Source organism: Squalius cephalus, assembly GCF_949319135.1.
Source record: "Squalius cephalus genome assembly, chromosome: 4".
NCBI classification, from domain to species: domain Eukaryota; kingdom Metazoa; phylum Chordata; class Actinopteri; order Cypriniformes; family Leuciscidae; genus Squalius; species Squalius cephalus.
This window is the reverse complement of record NC_137125.1, coordinates 37,628,983-37,650,735: the sequence shown is the minus strand read 5'-3', so window position 1 is coordinate 37,650,735 and position 21,753 is coordinate 37,628,983. Positions and strand designations below refer to the sequence as shown.

At 37.4% G+C, this 21,753-nt stretch overlaps 1 protein-coding gene across 50 annotated transcripts in view; it reads right to left on the bottom strand.

Moving 5' to 3' along the window:
* celf2 (cugbp, Elav-like family member 2) overlaps positions 1-21,753 on the bottom strand; it is a 145,519-nt gene that overhangs the window by 28,712 nt on the left and 95,054 nt on the right. For all 50 annotated transcript variants that reach the window (XM_079868341.1, XM_079868375.1, XM_079868374.1 and 47 more), the window contains 4 exons: positions 21,134-21,330; positions 10,894-10,976; positions 4,514-4,562; positions 1,111-1,245 (listed from right to left, as the gene is read on the bottom strand). In XM_079868341.1, coding sequence (XP_079724467.1) covers positions 1,111-1,245; positions 4,514-4,562; positions 10,894-10,976; positions 21,134-21,330 — 464 coding nt within the window. The remainder of the gene's footprint in view (positions 1-1,110; positions 1,246-4,513; positions 4,563-10,893; positions 10,977-21,133; positions 21,331-21,753) is intronic.

The window sequence follows — 21,753 nt, the reverse complement described above, 5'->3', positions numbered from 1 at the left end:
TTGCTCCATAGACTTACAGTATAGTTTTTTTTTTTTACAAGATAAAATAAAAGTTAAAATTACGATCAATGGTAATCAACAATGGAGCTACGAAAATAATGGGCGTTGTCGCCTAAAAGTTTGTGTGTAATAAATTCTGTTTAATTATATAAAATATTTATTTCTAAAGCTACTTTTTGTAATGTCTACATAATAATGACTTTAAATGATCTTTTGGGGGTAATTTGATGTGCGAATAATTTAGATGAATTAATCGGCACATCATGTAGTTACTTAGATAAAAAAAAATTCATACATTTACAGCCCTAATTATTCGTTAAGTTTCTTGAACCAAAAACACTAGTTTTTACTGTGACCTGTATAACGAAACAGGGCTGATTTTGTTACTGTACCTTTAAGACTTCTATATGTACATGAGCCCTGTTATGATTGGTTATATGTCTGCTGTAGTTCCAACTAGATCTCACGAGAGAAACTATTTTTACGAGGTGGCGATTTTTTTATAAACTTGTACAATGTGTATGTTTTTTTTAGAGAAAACGTAAGCCTAACATCATTGGGTGTAAGCAGATTGTACTAAAACATGAATAAGATCGTATAAATGAATACGATTAGTCAAAAACGTAAAATAGTTACAAACTGCCATGAGATTGTGTTGGTAGCTCACCCTGTTGTTCGTCAGGACGGCACAAGCGGCTGAATGCTGAATAGGTGTTGATGTATAAATGTGGGCGGGCATATGTTAATGAGCTTACGTTTTTGCCGCTGTCCAGTCCAGTGTGTCCCCATAGAAAGTGAAAATTCTGAGTGACGCAAAACAATCACTGCCAATCAGTACATATTTGTCATTTAATATGTAGATACATGGAATGCTTTATTTGACCAATGAGGTTTCACTGTGGGCGTGGCTACCCAGTGTGATGCTTCATTGCAATTCCTTCACCTGCTTAGCTCATAGTGTTAGTTTCACATTTGCGTTGAGATTGTTAGAGCACACGTCAAATTATTTCAAACAAGAAAGAAAAATCTTGTTTTCCACCATATGCTTCCTTATAAATGTCGAAACCCTGATTTATATATATATATATACAGTAGGTGCGTGTGTCTCACCTCGGCTGAGTCCATCTGGTCCCCTCAAGATGCGGCACTCCTCGATCTGTCCGAAGGGAGAGAACATGACCCGGATGTCGTTCTCATTGCATTTCTTCGACACCATGCCGATGAACAGCTTTCTGTCCTCCACCGCTGAGCGATAGGAAGGGTGGAGAAAACAAATGAGACCAACGTGTGGAAAAAAAAAGGTGTGATCACGTGATCAACATCTCATTAGCACATCAAGCCTAGACACACACAACAGCAAATTTGCGTTTGGTTCTCTTTGATGTTTTCTTTCAATGACCCAGACGCTCTCTTTCGCCTGTAATCTGTGTGTGCTGCCTTCAAGTCCTCCTGGGATGTTCCTATTTACGAGCTCGGAGGCCGTAATTATGATGTGATGTGCATTTTTGGTGGAAATAAAATGGATGCGTTGAGCGATTTCATTTTTATGTCTCTCTTACAGTTCATAAAGACAGAAAGCTCTTTAGCACTAACGCACCAAAATGAAGAGGAAATTGTGCATTAGCTGTGTAATTGATGCTTTATTTATGTATTTTATCATTATCTGCCACATAGAATGATGGGAAATATAGTTTTGTTGCTCACCTCATTAACTGGCTAAATGCGTAGTAATTTCAGGCAAACTGTATTACTATTTTTCATCAACAGTAGATAAAATGCGTACAGACAACAACATATAGGCTTGTATGGAAATTGATTCTGGCTAATTTGATTTAGCTTTCACCATCCTAGAAGACCGTAAAAAATCAAATGTAAAAATCCAGTTCAACTGAACACATTTTACAGTGTGATCTCGTGAGTATGTATGGAAACACATTTCGAACTCAAAGTAAAACATAAATGAAATAAAATAAATAAACAAACAAATTGCAGATTCATACCCTCCAACTGTGACTTTAAATCTTACCATGTGAATGTGTTACTTATTTTAAATGCTTTATCACAATTACCACAATGTCACTCATTACTCTGAAGTGGAAATGGGCTTCCATACAGTAAATATCAATGAAAACTTGAAGGCAGTGTGAGAAAGTGCGAACCCTCAGATGTTTCTAATCTGAAATGATCGGCATAATGGGAGAAGGACTGAAAAAAAAAAAAAAAGAGAGATAAATAAAACAATGAAATTGCATATTTGCTGACGGTTTTCAGATGTGTGGTTGTGTATGCTTGAGTGAGTGAGAGAGAGACAGAGAGAGAGAGAGAGGCAACTGTAATCCAATTTTTTTTAATGAAGAATGTGTCAGCTCTTACCGCTGGGCGGACGATAAGCAAGCCGCTGCACTCTGGGAAATCGATAGCTCACTTGTTTATTTTGCTGTTTGAATTATTTGTGCATTTAACAGCGACAGGATGAGCCAGCGATAAGTGCTGTTTCAAAGGCTTTGTCTTTACTCACACACGGTGTCAAATCAGAAGATTAACCGCGCACACACACAGGAACAGGGTTCCCAGTTTGATGGGTTACAGTGTTCACTACTGAGCAGAATAAATGCATTACAGCTGTGTTTACAGTAAACATTTGATATGATATCATCTATGTGAGACGCCTTATGGAGGGTCATGTATATATAACACCACTGTCACTCAGAGACACAGATCCTTTTCCACCGACAAGCGACGAGCCCAATCTGACTCCCAAGAAAATTGTATTTCCATAATAAGTCATTTCAGAGGCAGAACAAGTTATTACATTTTGAAGGAATACTACAACAAATATTTGTTCTTTGAAATGACATGCAGCGAATTGTGCACACTAACTAGTATTTTTTTTTTTTATCTATTGACTTATAATTTTTTTATAATTTTTGCAAATAATTCTGTTTCAGAAATGATTTGATTATTAATGAAATGATTATTAATCATTTATAATACATTCAGATATATAACTTACAAAAATGTGTGGTCAGTATGATTTGTTTAAAAAGAAATGAATACTTTTATTCAGCAAGGATGCATTAAATTGATCAAAAGTGGCAAATGATTTTAAAATTATATAACTGCTGTTCTTTTATACTTTCTATTGACTGGGAAAAACAAATCAATATTAGGCAGCACAACCATTTTCAACATTGGTGATAATTGTTAATAAGAGATGTTTTCACCAAATCAGCATATTAGTATTCTGAAAGATCATGTGACACAGAAGACTGGAGTAATGACTGCTTTGCCATCGCAGGACTAAAATGACATCTAAAATTAAAATTAAAATGTTTTAATTGTAATAATTAGAGCTGTCAAATCGATTAATCACGATTAATCACATCTAACATAAAAGTTTTTGTTTACAAACTATATATATATATGTGTGTGTGTGTGTGTGTGTGTGTGTGTATATATATATATATAAACACACACACACACACACACACACACAGACATATATAATGTACATACTATATACATACATATATATATATATTATATGTGTGTGTATGGAGTATAATTATTTTCTATATATAAATACACACACATGCATATATATTTAAGAAAAATGTGTTATTTATATATAAAATATTTAAATATAATATAAATTATATATAATATAAATATATATACACAGTATATACATGCAAATATTTCTTAAATATATACATGCATGTGTGTGTATTTATATATATAAAATAATTATACACCGTACACACACATATATTATGTAAAAACAAACTTTTATTTTGGATTCGATTAATCGTTTGACAGCCCTAATATATATATATATATATATATATATATATATATATATATATATATATATATATATATATATACACACACACACATATTATGTAGACAAAAACCTTTATGTTAGATGCGATTAATCGTATTGGACAGCACTAGTAATGATATTTCACAATATTGCTGTTTTTACTGTATTTTTGATCAAATAAACAGCCTTGGTGAGCATAAGAGACTTATTTCAAAAACATTATAAAATCTTACTGACCCCTAATTTTTGAATAAAGCAAAATTGGTAAACTGCAGTAAAACCACGTTACAGCATGTTTGCTTGTGAGCACGTTATGTAGTAACATAGTCCTCATAGTTCCGTCATCATTCGGCTGTCAAGTCAAAGTCTGAAAGAGCTTTGCAAATCCCCTGGCCAAGCACCAGCTCCTTTTCAGTGGACTTCCTAACCACATCTATAAAATATTTTTGTGAGTGATATGGTTTATTTGACTGTGTGTATACGTGTGCGGTTCACTACCAGGGCAAACACTTAAACTATTTTTGACCCGTGGCCCTCCTGGGTTTCAATAATTCAGCCATCTCCCAGTCACACACACACACACACACACACACATACACACACAGACACAACCACAGAGACAAACCCCCAGAACAAACGCACAGTCGGACGACTTGAGAGAAACAAGAGACGCATACAGACACTCACCATTTGATTTCTCACTGTCTGCGGGCTTCATCTGTATGGGATGGTGCATCTGAAACACAGGACACACACGGGTTACATTTACACAAACAGCACATTTACTACAACACACTCATTAACGCTCACGCCAGCACATAATCAAGCTCGTCTCACTGGCGCACTGATGTTCTACATTATCGCTGTAATCTCGTTAATGTGTCGTCATTTTTTCCGCTGACTCAATTCTTCATCTCGATAGACGCCGGCGGAATGAAGACGTACGCGTGTCGGGGGTTTGATGAAGGTGATTTGTCAGCACTTTGCCGATGAAATGTTTATTGCATTCCATCTTTCTCTCGCGTACTTGTTCTTGCTCTCTTAATCTCCATTCAACGATTTTTTGACTGCTCTATTTTTTTAAAGTCAGTCTATGCACATACGTGTCACGATAGATGTTTTTGGAGGTTTCATTTTGTCACGCTGTATCTTCAGCATTTTGTTTTTAAGGTGTCGTGTCATGTAGGATTTTTGACAATATCTTACCAACCTTTTGACAATATTCAATATCTATAACTATATTTATCTATGTGTTCTAAAATCTCCAATCAGAGAAAAACCATCCTAATCTAAACAAACGGTATTTCTCTCTCTCTCTCTCTCTCTCTCTCTCTCTCTCTATATATATATATATATATATATATCAAAAACTTAATGAAATATATATATTTTTTACCTAGAACTGATTCATGTATATATATATATATATATATATATATATAAAATTCCCATATGAGCTTTAAATTTCGAGATGCTATTAAATTACTGGCACAATCTTTAGGAAACTTTATAGTCAAATTCAACGCACATTAAAATCATTGTGAAATTCACATTAAAAACTTGGGCTGTTTTTTGAATGCCGCTAAGACTACACTTCTGCTTTTGGTTGTTCATCTATTTATTCTTTCTATTTCTCAAGGTCTCTCCTCCTCTTGTAACACCTTCAGCTTTGTGGATCAAAACTACAAGTTTGTGTCCAGCAGATCTGATATACTACCAGATCTGTCCAACACACACACACACACACACACACACACACACACACACACACACACACACACACACACACACACACACACACACACACACACACACACACACACACACACACACACACACACCTGAGAGCATTCAACATCTGCAGACAGAATGACAGCTCCATAACTCTTAGGTTGGATCAAATTATAAAAGCAGTCAGAAATAACTGAAGATATCCCTTTACTTCATTTCAACTCTGACCTTTGACCTTCACCACACATCCACGGTCTTTGATGGTTTGCCATGCTGCCGGCATCCTCTAAAGGCTTCTGATCCTGTAGGACACAAACGCTCTTTCTGACCGTGGCTAGAATATTTACAAGTTTTAAAAGATTACGGTTTGTTGTTTGATGCTGTTTGTTCACTTTGTACACAGACTAACGGTAGAAAAAATAATTAATTATTAAATTATATATAGAGTAGTGGCTAAAAGTGATGTCCGGCGGGGATAGCTAAGAACAAAACACTAAACTTGGTTAAGGTATTTATCTGACAAAATTATTTGGCAAAAAAAGGTTTTATTTTCCTATGCACAAAAAAAAAAAAAAGAAGAAGAAACAAAAAGCTCACAGGAAAAAGCAAACACTGACTACAACGTTATCATTTATTAACATTTCATTTTTGCATGTTCATAAATTCTCTGTATGACAGCCAGGCCAAAAAGTATTTCTGCACAATTTGGCATGTTTCATTATATCACCACAAATAACAATTGACAGTTATGCAATGTACTTTCAAAATCTTTACCAAATTTTGAATAACATTTGAAAAATAGGTGTCAATTTTCCTAGGCAAGGCATCATGTACACATATCCACAAACTGATGAGCCAAAACATTATGTTGATCAGGCAACCTTCCACTGCTCCAAGGTCCAGTTTTGATGCTCGTGTGCCTATTGTAGGTGCTTTCAATGGTGGACAGGGTCATCACAGGGACTCTATGAAGCCCCATAACCATAATTAAAGTAGCCTTCATTGCCCTCATGCATCTATGAGCCTTGGGTGCCCAACACATGTCGCCGCTTTGTCCCTCCTCGGACCACTGTTGATCAATTCTCACCACTGCTGACCGGGAGCAACACACGAGCCTTGCCGTTTCAGAGATACTCTGACCCAGTCGCCTTGCCATAACAATTTGACCCTTGTCAAAGTCGCTCAGATCTTTATTCCAGCCCATTTCTCTTCTATCCAACATATTTAGTTTTTTTTACCATCTAATCTACTTGTTAGATGATCAATGATATTTGCTTCACCTGACTAGTCATAATGTTTTGGCTCATCAGTGTATATCGCATTTTTTAGTTGATATCTCGCAACTATGACTTTTTTTCTCAGAATCGTGAGATGATTCTGACTATTCAGAAATGCCAAGTTTAGCCTATGTTTAGCCTACTCGTATGATATGGCTCATATATATATATATATATATACAATATATGAGCCATTTTACATGAGTAGCCTTGCGATATGGCTGTAAATCAGCACTGCCGTAGGTAATCACAGCACGCTGATATACAGCCATATCGCACGGCTACTCGTGTGATATTGTGTTTATACAACAGTTCGACGGCACAAGTGTGTAAATAAATGAGAAACCACAACGGAGTGTCTTTAAAAACCCTCTTTTGTGCAGAACTACTTCCTTCCGCCACGGATTCAAACCTCAAGATGACAGTTTGACAGTTGAGCCCAAGCCTCCATTCTAAAACATTACTTTAGAACTAGTAACGAAGGAACGTTGGGTCGCTTCATTGAAGAGAAGAGTATAGCATTATGAGAGAGAGATAGACTAAGCGAGTGCACTACCAGCATCTAGCTGATATTCTTCCGGTCAATCTTTCACACAGCGCTTTGAACCTGGGAAATTGCCGGCAAATTGCCAGAGTGCCTTCTGTGTGAACGCAAACACGACCCGGGATTGATGCCGGCATTGATGCCGGATTGGAGATCTAGTAACATTGCCGTGTTCAGTCCCGGAACCCGCGCTGTGTGAACAAAAGTCGTAATAATGCCGTGTCGTAGTGATGACGCTGCAGCCGGGATCATTCGCCAGCTGTGAAATGGTGTGTAATGTGTAAGTTTATGATCGAATCAGAGAAAAAAATGCACAAGCGTGGTTTCTCGAGAGAGAAATCGCAGCTCATAAGCAAACTAAGATGCTGCTGAGACATTACAATTAAGTCACATCGATGTCACGTGTCTTTACGGGATTTTTACGGATTGTGTGTGAACGCACTCTCTGATTCTGGAAAATCACTGGCAGTGTGAATGAACCAAAATCAAACGAACCCGGGTCAAATCCCGGATCACTTTATCCGTGTATTTTCCGGAATCTCCAGCCCGTTCTCATCCCAAGGCATCATATACTGACGCTTTTGACATTTTGTCTACATCCAACGCACATGGCACCCTTTAGCGTCAATATGAGACGCAGAGAGATATGGGCCAGAAGGCGCCTCCTAGCGGTCTAACCCTAACCCTACCCCAGACCTAAACCTACCCATAACCGAACAAAGCTCTGTGCGTGTCATATTGACACTAAAGGGTGCCATGTGCGTTGGTTGTAGACGAAATGTCAAAAGCGTCAGTATATGACGCCCTAGGATGAGAATGCGTTGGAATCTCTGTGTGAAAGGGGCTTTATATTCATAAACACAAGTTATTTACCGGTATATAAAATATGACTTATTGATAAATAATATTGAAATAAACAATATTAGCCATTATAAAAGTTTGTACAATAGGAAATAAACACAAGCAAACAGTTCAGTCAAAAGTACCTAGTAGCCTACATAATTTCAGTTAAATAAAAATATAAAATTTGAAATCAATTTGCTCTGGAAGAAGTAATAGATTAATAAGACCAAAGACTGCCCATTTGAAATACCCTAAATGAATTTTTAACACTATCTACAGTACATGAAAGCCAGCGGCATATTCCTGAATGACTGGCCGAGCTAAAGCTGTTCTCGGCGGGTACATAAGCGGCTGACGGTCTAGAGCTCACATCTGCCAAAACGTTTAAACAAATTGTCAAATATGCATTATGTTTGTATATAAGTCGCATATTTGAGGTCTAAATAACTACATTCTCGCCTAAAAACTCTTAAAACTACATTCCGTGACACAACAACAGTAGTATTTGTGAAAATAGGGTGGTTTGCTGCTTGTCCGTCGTGAGAAACGTTGCAAGCGGAGTGATACAAACGGGGAAACGGTTCCAGTTCTGATAATGGGGGAATATCGCACGAAAACCTTTTTTTTTTTCATGATTGAGTGTGTAGTCCAGTGGTTTGATTACACACGGTGTGTTTGGGTGAAAGATCACAAGAGTCAGACAGATGGGCACACAGTGGGGAATATATAAGCTGCCACACTCTCCTGAAGAACACACACACACACACACAAACACACACACACACACAGACAGACAGACAGCAGCAGTGAATGATATTTAATTAAAAACAAAAAAAATATTGCAACTATCTTTAATGGAGCGCACGCACACAATCGCAAACACTCGCAAACACTCGCAAACACTCTCAACCAGACAAGACCTTCTTGAAACCAATTCAGACGGTGTAATTGATAACATCTGTCAAATTTATATACAGATAACCTACTGACACACACTCGTCGGTGGAAATGTTTTAAACAACTCAATCAAACAGAGCAATAGGGAGATATAAGGAGTGTCTCTGCACTACATTGTGTGTCTATTTTTGTAGTAAAATAAATGTTTAGTTATTTTACTATGTTTTTTTATTAAGTTTTACAAATAAACATTATTAAATTAGCCATCACAGAACTTCGTACATCTCTACAGAACTGGAATGCCTGTCATTGATCAAATTCAACAAATACCCAAGCCTCAGCCAACATTTTTAAATCCATTTAGCATAATTCTGCAATTTTTCCATCAAAATAAGTTTAAAGTCTTCAGATTCCATTTGGACCTGTTCATACGCGACTGTTATTACTCTATACAAATGTCTACTGACCAAAAAACTTCACAACAAGCATATTGCCAACACTAAACTGATCTTGTAGTGTGAAAGCAGTCTTCAGTGAAGTGAATTAATGTACAATCACATAATGAGAGAGAGAGAAGGAGATGAATTCGTTCACAGCTGGAGGACACTTTAACAGACATGTCCTACATTAGCCTTCACACACACGCCGTTCAGAGACGGTCTGATTATGGCAGCAATTGATATGATAATCGTATGTGACATCTCTAGGTCTGCCGTGGGCTAAAGAGTTCGGAATAGGAAAAAAAAACATTTCTAACTAAACAAAAAGATGATAAGACAACAATGAGAGTGAACACAGACACTAAAAACAAGAATACAGTTAATCTGTCAGATTGATGACAACACTATTATGTTGTCATCAAATAAATCTTGTTTTGACTGTATGGGCAACCTTACATTTCATTTTATTACAAATGACAGTAACCTTCGATACTGTTTTATGTATCCACACAAACACACACACACACGCACGCACACAAATGACAGTAACCTTCAATCCTGTTTTATGTATTCAAACACACACACACACACACACACACACACACACACACACACACACACACACACACACACACACACACACACACACACACACACACACACACACACACACACACACACACACACACACACTAATTTAGGGGTATCGGCTGATACTGGAAATATATCACCAGAATGTGTTACCTTTGCCATCGTCTAACACTTAAGTTAATCTTTAAAAATACTAATATGTATATATATAATATATAATAATTGTTAAATCATGTTTCTCAAATTTCAAAATAAATTTCTTTGGATATTTTATTTTTGTATAATATGATGTTGCTATGCTTAAATTCACTTGTAAAACTAAAAACCCATTTATTTTTTTATTTTTTATTTATTTGTTAAAATAGTGTAGAATTTTTATATCTTCTGCCATTTAGCGGTTATCAGCCACAATTTATTTAAAATAATTGAAATTTAAAACAAAATAATACAAAATAATTATTTGTGGTCTCAAACATAATTTAAAAAATCTTACTGACCCCAAATTTTTGAACGTGACCATTTAGTGTTCGGATTTCGAATGATTTCACGACTACATAAATCACTCGCTATGTCAGGAAGCACAAATTATAAACTCGTTAACGTTTCCTCAACCCGACCTCATACATTTTCCTGAACTACCACCTTTAACAAAAGGAAAGCAGATTAAAAACTTGAAACTGTCGTCAATTGAATGAGGAATTCTCTGCCTTGCTAGCTTTCAGAGAGAGACAGACATGAGCTCACCCCAGTTAAGGTCTTTATGTTGTGCAGTGCATTCTGGGCCTCCAGGGCAGCTTTCCGTGTGTAGAATGTGACAAAACAGCACCCTGAGAAAACAGACAGAGAGAGAGAGAGAGAAAGAGAGAGGTAAGCATTTTAAGCATGCAATAAGCCAAGTGAATCTGATCTTTTTCTTTTTGTCTCACTACCTGCTGAGAGAGAAAACAATCTCACTGCTGTCACACAGATCTCTGCCAAACTACACCACAGAAAAGATAAGGGATGAGGGAGAGAAAAAAGAACCAGTGAGAGGAAAAAGCCTAATATTACAACAGCCATGTGGATCGGGATTTTGGACCAATGAGATTTCACTTTGGCTACCCACATATTTGGTGTGCGAAATCGCATACTGTCTGAGTAGGTACTACAACTGAATTTGGATTTACTTCATGATGAATAAAAAAGTATGTTCTATATAGTATGAATGTAATTCTGACGTATTACATCCACCATGTTGTTATTGTCATGTGACCAACCCTTGTCAGTTACGTGGCTGCACTGCCATTCATAAATCCTCTCCCGTGGCCCCATGGGATAGTAAAGTGTCCATTGTATGTGTGCTTTAGAATCTCGTTGGAAGTAGTACACTGTTTTACCAGTCAATATTGGACTTTTCACCTACTGTTTTTCGAATACTATGTATTTCAAACTAGTAACTATAGTGTGCGAGTCTTTTTGAATGATTCAATACAAAATAAAAATAAAGACCTGCTCATAAGAGTCATTTGCTTATGAATCAGACTACATTGGTCATGTCATATATTTCTGTGCAGCCTGTGAGGACAACCAAATGCAAAGATGTGTTTTTATTTTTGTGTTACATGGTTGTTATACCAAACATTGTTGTTATTGTTACCTAAAACTAAGACTAAAACTATTGAAAAAGAAACTGAAATAAAATAAAACATAAATATTACATGAAAAACTTAATTTCATTTAAAAACTTAAATGAAATTAGAAATAATGTCAACAAACTGAACTGAAATAAGTTTGTTGAAGTATTAAAATTACTAACACTAAAACTGAAATAAAATAAATCAAAGCCAAATATAAAAATATTAGTGCTGGTCAACCATTAATCATGATTAATCTTATCCAAAATAAAAGTTTGTGTTTACATAATATATGTCTGTGTACTGTGTATAATTATTTTGTATATATAAATACACACATATGCATGTATATATTTAAGAAATATTTGCATGTATATACTGTATTTATATTTATACATAATTTATATTATATTTAAATATAAATATTTTATATATAAATAACACATTTTTTCTTAAATATATACATGCATGTATGTGTATTTATATAAAATAATTATACACAGTGCACACACATATATTATATAAACACAAACTTTTATTTTAGATGCGATTAATCGCAATTAATCGTTGCCCAGCACTAAAAAAATATAAAAGATAATAAAAAATGACAAAAGTACAAAACACTACAATTTTAACTAAAATTAAAAAAAAAAAAGTAAAATATTTTAAAAAGCATATTCCAAAAATGTATAAATAGCATATAAATATAAAAAAAAAAAAAATAGCATATAAATATATAAATCCTAAAAGCACAGCTTTTTACCTCATCACATTCAATTCAGACTCCAAACTCAAAACAAAATATGTGCCATGGCACTGGAGATTCAGGAAGTGGTGCAGGAAACACTGACTGGACGTGTTCCACTAACATTTGACAGTCACAAAGTCACGACACTTTTTGTATCCACCAAAAAAAGATGGAGCAAAAAGCTATGTCCTTCATCAGAAAAATAAAAATGACTATATGTACAGTATGTGTCTGCACACATCGCTGTCCTTGACTGGGCATTGGAGTACAGAAGCACGCATACACACACACACACACACACACACACACACACACACACACACACCAGCTAACAGAAAGAATCAGCTGGGGATCTTTTTATGTGTGTGTGTGTGTGTGTGTGTGTGTGTGTGTGTGTGTGTGTGTGTGTGTGTGTGTGTGTGTGTGTGTGTGTGTGTGTGTGTGCGTGTGTGCGTGTGCAGCTAAAGCAAGCTGAGAGTGCTTGCATGTTTTATTTAGAGAGAAAAGAGAAGAGGAACAAGAAAAAAAAGAGTGAACTGAATCCCCCTTTTACTGCCAGGGGGAATTTTGGCAGGATAAACTAAGGACTCACTCATCCCTGGCAACAGTGAAGTTCAGTCTATGGCCAAAACAACCCTGTTCCCAGTGTTACACACACACACACACACACACACCAGACACTAGTAAGCGATCATACACATTTAAACTCCCAACATGCCTGAAACATTCCCATCAGTCAACATTGACAATGGTCGTGGTCGGGGGGCTGAATGGTTCTGGGCCATTAACACAAAGGTTGCAGGTTCAATCCCAATTAAGTGTGACTCAGGAACTGAAGTATTAATGAGATCCCAGTTCGGATCAATCATCATTGTGCCTGAAGTAAAACACTGACCCCAGGGGTCTCACAAACTTAAACTAGGATACCATAGGTAACTCAAAACGCAAGCATCTACTAAATGGACATGTAGTCTTAGCCTCGGAGTATTTAATTCAATACCAAGAGCTTTCTCAAAACTGTGAGCTTAAAGGCCTGTTCACACCAAGGGCGATAACTATAATGATAATGATATTTAAAAATCATTCTAAATTTAGAAGAACAGCAGAGTCCTCACCACAACTATAACGTTAACTGCAAAGAATTATGTCGTTGGATCACTTTCAGTACGATTTTTTTCCAGCTGATGAACGATAGATGCATTGACAGCCAATCAGAATCCATTCGACTTTATAAAGCTCGAGCATTTAAAGCGGCAGACGACAAAACTTCAGTGTGCGCTTATAATAAACAGAATGTTATTGTGCGTTGGTGTGGATGCTTGTTTTCACAAACAGGATGTCCTGTATGTATGAAACATTATGAAAGATTTGATATAGGGGAAGTGTTCACAAGTGTTTTGTGTACAGGGGTTTGAGACTGAGTTAATACCACATGAGCCTAAACACTCCACAGCAACTCTAACAGTAATACTACATGAGCCCATAATACTCCATAGTATTAAGTAACACTCCACTACATCAAGACCTGAAACGCACCGTACAGTTGCGTAAAACCAGTAAAGATAAAGATGAAAGTAAAGTTAAGAAATTAGATAGCTATGATGGATAAGCCATGCTCAAACCTGTTGTAAAATACCTGATATCCACAAACCTGTGACCTAACATTAGTTGATTAATTCATGTATCATTTTACAGTGTTGCTTAACAAACTACATGTTACAGGACAGTGCTAGGAAGGGGAAAATTTTATAATAAAAATAAAAATATACTTTAATTAATAATATATTATATATAATGTTATATAGAGAGAGAATCAGCCTATTTCACATGTGTTGAAGCGGACATAAGGCTGTGATATTAGAGCTATACTGCCCAAACAAAAACCAAATATAGTAAAATGGTAGTGGATTTCGCACAAAGGATAAGTAAGTATACATAAATCGGAAATTGTAATGCATGAGCACACAAGCATACGCAAATGTTTTTCGTGTAAATGTAAAAGTTCCTCGTGTACATGCCAAAGTCTGTATATAAACATATTTTAGGAGATCTATAGTTTTTACATATCATTCTACAACATTAACCCCCGGTTTCACAGACAAGGCTTAAGCTAGTCCCAAACTAGGGATGGAAACGGTTAATCGATTATCGATTAATTGTCGACAAGAATTTACTCGATTAAATTAAATTATTGTCGGCTAATTGACCTATGGCTAAGCCACGCCCCCTCCACTCACTCGGACAAACAGTCAACATTCGGTAACGGCTGCTATGGCAGCTGTCACAGTAGGAGACATTTCACAGGAGACAATTGATGATTTTTGGAGACAGAAAGATTATATATCATCTCAAAGTCACCAAAAGGGCCTTAACTATGCATTGGAGGGTTATATTAATCATTTTATTTTGAGAAGGTCGATGAAAAGCTTCAGCTCCAGACAAAGATTTAATGTTACAGGTCAGTGTGTGTGTAACGTTATAGTTTGGTGCTATTTCGCTTCAAACGCTCGCTTTATACGCGCGTCCTATTTGCTTTGGACGCGCAAATGGATTCAAAATGTTCAAGCGTCGAACTAGACGCGATACGCGCGAATTTGATGCTCTATTCGCGTTTGGTGTGAACGCAGCATAATGAACAGGCTGCAATGTCAAGATTGCAATGCTGGAATGTGTGTGTCAGAGAGAGAGAGGCACGGGCGCGGGCGCGATCGAACAGTGGAAACATAAAAACATACTCCATTTTGTTCATACAGGACATCATTAAAACTGCAAAGTGTTTAGCCTACTTATATTTGTGTAAAACACAACATTGTGCTTTTGTCAAACTGTACTCTTGTCAAACTGCAACTCAGCTAGAAGCTAGGCTAACGTTACGTTAGAGATGTTAAAGATAACGTGCTGCTGCTGCTAATGTTTCAAGTTTTTCATTCAAGTAGTTTACCAGATAGATTATTATATGTAGGCTTAATATTGTAGGCTAAGCCTACCCATGTAGATTTTTATTTAAAATGTATTTTATGTTGCTTAATGTTTCACATGCAACAGGTGAGCCAGTGCACAATTTTTTTTTTTTATGTATTTTAATTTTCTGTAGATAATTTATTTTGTTAAACTACATAAATGCCATTATCCCAACTGTTACAATAAAACATCAACTGAGCAATATAACATGCATTTTTATTCAGTAGCCTATAAGCAATATTTAGCTTTTTATGTTAAAGATACTATTGATACCGTGAGAAATTTACATTCTCAGGAAAATAGCCGCTTATCAGTTAATCGTTAATCGATCGATAAGGTCAATCAATTAATGATTAATGAATTAATCGATAATTTGCATCCCTATCCCAAACTAAAATGCATGTTTGAGCAGTTTTAACTGAAAGCCACTTTCACTGACATATCTTTTCCATTGTTTTGTCTCAAGATGCACACCAGTAATGTTTTTCTTGTAAGCCACATTTATAAAAGCTACTTAATCATCCTAATTGACTAAGGTCTAATCCTGGCTTAATCTAAGCCCTGTCTATGGAATCAGGCCATAGATGTCCAAAAGCTTTTAAAATGCTGCCTCCAAAACAACGCTAATATGCTTATATGAAACAGTCAGCCAATAAGATCTAGTTCATGCTTGTGTTGTCAGCAAAAGTGAAGGGAATGTAGCCTCTCTGGACTCCGCCAGCGACTCATTCCTTGGCTGTTGACAGCGGTTCGTGTTTAATCGTGTTCCGACGCTGGAAACCTTTGACAATCCCAGGCAAAGTGGTCAGAACCGTCGTCCTCAAAGTGTTTTCAACATCCGTACGTGGCAGGACTGCTGACGTACGGTCTGAAAGCCCGAGCCTCACCTGAGACGGATAAGACAGGATAAAACCACGAGGCGTACAACCGCCTCAAGCGCTCTGTGACCGTTCGTACTCGTGCTGAGACTTGCTGACGGGCGGATTTCATAATATCATCATATCGATGGATAAAACGAACCGCCTTTAACGTTTCACTCGAAAACGTTCCACACAGTATAACTGTATTCGTGTTGACTGTAAACGAAAATGTCTTGAATGCCAATTATTCCCAGATTCCGTTTTTGATCTGTTATACGAGACAGTCTGTCCAATGCCCTAAAGTTATGGACTTAATACCATGAACACACACACACATATTTGTTAGAATATATTTTAATACATTAGCATAGCACATCTGCATTTGGCCTTAGAGGACGCACACACACACGCTCTTATATCATTCTGCGGCTGTGCTACGTGTCCAGGGACTGAAAAGGATGCTCACACAAACGCATCCATTCATCTTGTGTGCGTGTAGGCGTGCGTATGTGTGTGTGTGTGTGACGGACTTCAAAGGCAGACAGGAATACATCTTTACTAAAGAACCCCAGCTGCTCAGGGCCATTTAGCCCTGGACCGCTCTCGCATCACTCAATCAACAAGGGACGGTCTGTTTCTATGTGTGTGCGTGTGTGAGGACCGTACTAAATTGTAGCCCTGCTCTGATAAACAATTCCTGCTCTTCACCTCTGGGTGCATTTATATTCTACGCCTTGTTTCTGGTCTCGCACGCACACACACACAGGCGATCAGTCAGGCCGTCTGTTCGGAAGCACCTCCCCGCTGATGCTCAGGCTACGGCGGCCAGGCAGGGACACACGCGGGGCGCAGGACGCGACGCCCCACTATGAATTGGCACAGCATGTGTGTGAACGTAGATTACACCGCTGAGACTGAAACTCAGAGGAGTTTTGCACTCTCGCTGGGATGTGTTCGGGAGTGTGACTACTTTTCCATTGGGTGCTGGTGCCCAATCTGTAACAGTTCGGAACTTTCCACCGAAGATAAGTAGGATCTGGGTTGAAAGGATATCCAGAAAGCACTAACGTCAGTGGCTGCGTGAAGCTAACAGAACCACAACTCAAGATAAAAAAGAGATCGCTTCCAATGTAATCCAGCGACTGCGATGCAACACTGACGCAAGTACTACTCCAACCACTTCATTTTTCCTGTCCATCTTTAAAAAATATTTGATTAATAAAAATTTGTTTAATATATTCTAAATATTTATTGCATTTTTATAAATATTAGTGCTGTCAATCGATTAAAAAAATTAATTAATCGCACATTTTTCTGGAATTAATTGCACCTATCATTAAAGTTTTTAATATATTTCTATATTGTAATAATTTCACATTTAATCTCCAAATGAATGTAAAAACAACACAAAAACAGTAGCCAATATTTTAAATATTTGTTTAATTGCATCTTTTTTTATGAAATAAGTTATCACTGATACCAATACCGCTAGTGATGTCTCTATGAAATTTATTTTTTATAGCCATTCAGCATTACAGTATAATTGAAAGATATACATTGAATTGTTTATTAGCCATACACAAATAACAACTTTTAGTTTAAGAGAACTTAAAACAATCTTCACATAAGCCCATTATAATAAATGCCACATTTACCTGGCCTTCAATATATCAGGGCTCAATTGTTTTCTGTTGGCCTATTCAGACCAGTTCAGATTTTTAATTGCTTTTACTTTTGTTGTTTTTGACCCATGTAACAGTGCTTTAAGATTTTTAAGTCTATATATATACAGAAATTAAATAAAGTTATCAAACACTTCACAGTCTTCCCTGCATAAATTATAAATTAAATATAAATTAATCATTTTTAAAGCTACAAAAGTTATTCAGTCAAAAGCAGTCTTTTTCTTTTGTTCTTTGATTATCCTTAATGCTAGCCTGACTTCGTCATACTCATATTCTAGTCAGAATGTGAGTCTGATACTGCTCCATAGAGATTTGATTATGGGGCGTGTCTCAACTGAACCAGGAAAAAAAAAAACTCTGCACTCAATTGGATAGACCTACAACCAATCAGAGCAACGGAGTAAATGACGCATGTTCTTCATTCATATTTTCAACCAACAAAATGTCGCGGCTCTCTGTTCCTCTTTTAAAATGAATGCGCTGTGGATATCTTCTATAACAGACGCGATGGCGGAATCTACACATGATGTTTCATAAACAAAGTTCGGGAGGAGCACGTACAAATAATAAATCCAATATCAACTTGTCATCAAACAATACCATGTCTAACGTTACCCTATATCAGCACGAGGAAGCATATTCACTCTGTAAACTTACCTAACACTCCTTGACAGTTTTGTGAACTCGTGAAATCTCATATACGCATTTATTCTATCTGACTTATTTGTAAGTGTGAACTCGTGAAATCTCAATTCTCCAGCGGCAGTCATCTTTGTTGTAAACTAATTCAAATCAAGCGCTCTTTGGTGACGTGGGTGATTACGTAACCGCAGATCATCTGTCCATCATCGATTAAAGCCCGCCCTGGCAATTTGATTGGCTCGGCCTTTTGGGAGCCGAGCATAATTACTCCTCTACGGATCGAGTCCAGACTGAACTTCCCGACCAAAAAATGTTGTGGGCGGGGTTCGGGCTGGCACCCAGGCTACCTTAATGCCAAACAGCAGCAGGTTTAATAGGCTGCTGTCACTTTAAGACCTGCCATACATAACGCGGATCTGACACACATCCCATTTTCTCATAACTCTTTACGTCCATTTAAGACTTCATTTAACACATCCTAAACAAAACGGAGGATTACTTGACAAAACGGGCATTTTGGCAGAATTTTGAGTGTTTTTGTCCGTTGAGTCTTGTGTGTGTCAGACAGACAGGAGATTCACAGATGTGCGCCAGTACTGCACTGCGTTCTCTTTTCTGTCTGACCACACTTCAATGATTCAAAAGCATTTGTGTGAAGAAGAGCGTGATCATATATTGTAACACTATCCAAAGGATGACTGAAAAAAAACAAATGCTGCATTGAGTAAATATTTCTAATGCGTTAAACTGAAAAAATGACTTGCATGCATTAACACGCTAATTTTGACAGCTCTAATATATATTTTTAAATAATTGTTGTATATTAATATTATACATATATACATGAATTGATGTGTGAATGAATATTATTTGTTAAATAAATAAATAATTAAATTTCAGATGTTGACGCAAGTTCCCCAAAATAAGTGTAAAACTCTTTAAAAAGCTATATAAAGACTGTAATGTGTTATGTTTGCTTGTGGGCAGGCTATGTATTAAACTAGTTGCGTCAGTGGAAAGTCAAGGAAACTCAAGTTAAATGTGTGCGAACTTGAGTAAGATCTCAGGTTATCCAACATTGTGTGTATATGTTGCTTTACGACACTTCAAATTGAGTCCTGTTAACTGCCACGCTTTTCTTAATATAATCTGCCTATTAATTGGTCATTTCAAAAGGTGGAAAGACTGTCCTTGCGGGGGAGAAAATGGAAAACCAAAACCTTTTTAGAGAAATTCAGTTCTAATTGGTGGACGCCACAGGGAAAGACAGTGTCAGAGAGACTGGAGGGTAGTCAACGCTCACCTTGCGACTTTGTTGGTGGAGAAATCTTTCAATACGGTCTAATTTAACAGCCGGAGCCACGCACAGACGACCTTTTCCTAAATGAAAATGGGTCTGAGTGGAGCTGAAGGCTAGCGGCGGCCATTACTGCCCAACGGCTGTGTCAGAGGCCTTGATGAAGCTGGACCTGAGAGAGGCACTCAAACTGCAGCTAACTGAACTACAGGAGCACTCATCACCCCGTCTGAAAGCCAATCACACATCTCGGCTCTGACGGCGATACCCGTCGCAATGCCTGCGTGTGTGCGAGAGAGTACAGGACTTGAGTAATGCTCTCCCACTCGGCCCTGACTCATCCTCCATAAGAGCGAGAGGATGGGCGGCATTGTGAACGTGTACATGCCATCTTCCTGTCTGCGTGTTAACAACTCCACAGAACCGAGGTTAACGCCTACGCTTTATCGCTATTCTGAAACCAGGCGAGCTACTTCGCTGTCTACCGCCTACATAGGCACCATCGGAACCACAACTGAACCTCATAAGTGACTGGTTTGGAACATTACTGCAATCTAAATGATCATATCTACGAGGACGTGAACGGCACAACAATGTCGTAATCATCAGAAACTCTTCTCAGACTTTCTGAGTTTCGGCCGTGCATATTACACAATCACAGTGGAAGCTAACCGGCTAACATAATCATGCTTTAATTATTGATGTTGACGATAATTAGTTTGTATGCATTTTACGAACTGTTTATGATGAATAAAGATAAAGCTAAACCAAAAGCTAACGCACCTCATTTAGCCAGTGAATGATGACTAGTGCGACCAAGCTACATTACCCATCATTCTCTGCAGCAGCACAAGAATACATTCACCTTACAATATAGCCTTAGTTGCATGCATGGCTGTTCACATGGGTTTTCCTTTCTTTTTTCTTTCACCTTTGCATTTTGCCCCTTTATGCTATTTTAAAGGTTCCTAACTTTGTTTTTATTTTTGAGAGACTGGGAAAGAGAAAGATTTGGATAGAGGATCCAAGGCAAAAACAGACAGACGGGAAGTAAAGATGCAAAACAGGAAGCCAGAAGCTAACACATTACACATGTGAGTAGGTCAACATGATGCAACATGACACCCTTGTGCAGTGATGGCGTGTGTGATGCATTAAAGACAGGAAAAGCACACTACCTTTGCTCTGTGGTGGGTTCTGACTGCGATCTCGCAGTATGTTGATCTGGTAGACGGCTCCATACGGCTCAAAAAGCTCCTTTAACTCTTTCTCGGACCAGGAGCGAGGGATCTGACCCACAAACATCTTAATGGCGTCCGGATCAGGCTGGTCCGAGTGTTCCAGGGCGCCGTTCATCTTCCCAGCTGTACCGTTACTATAGAGAGAGAGAGAGAGAAAACAAGTGTTATGGAGTGTAAAATAAGGGTACGTTTACATGACAACGTTATGCTTAAAACTGAGAAGATTTTCCTTTGGTTTTTCCTCGTGAAGATGACACCACTGTCAAAACAATCTCCATTCACACAATACGAATCTGCGAAAATAACAAAAAATGCTGTATTCTGCTGCCAGGCCAGTAGATGGCGATGAAACACTATAGACTGAACACGTAATACGCATGACGTCATCGTCTTCAGAGATTCGCGTTTTTGTTGTTTACACGCAGAATACTTGCGCTTTGAAACCAGTTTTCAAAACTTTGCGTTTTCAGGCACCCAAAACGCCGTTGTTGTGTAAACGAACGGCCAAAACACATAAAAAGTTTTACGTTTTTAGTTAAAACCGGAGTCGTGTAAAC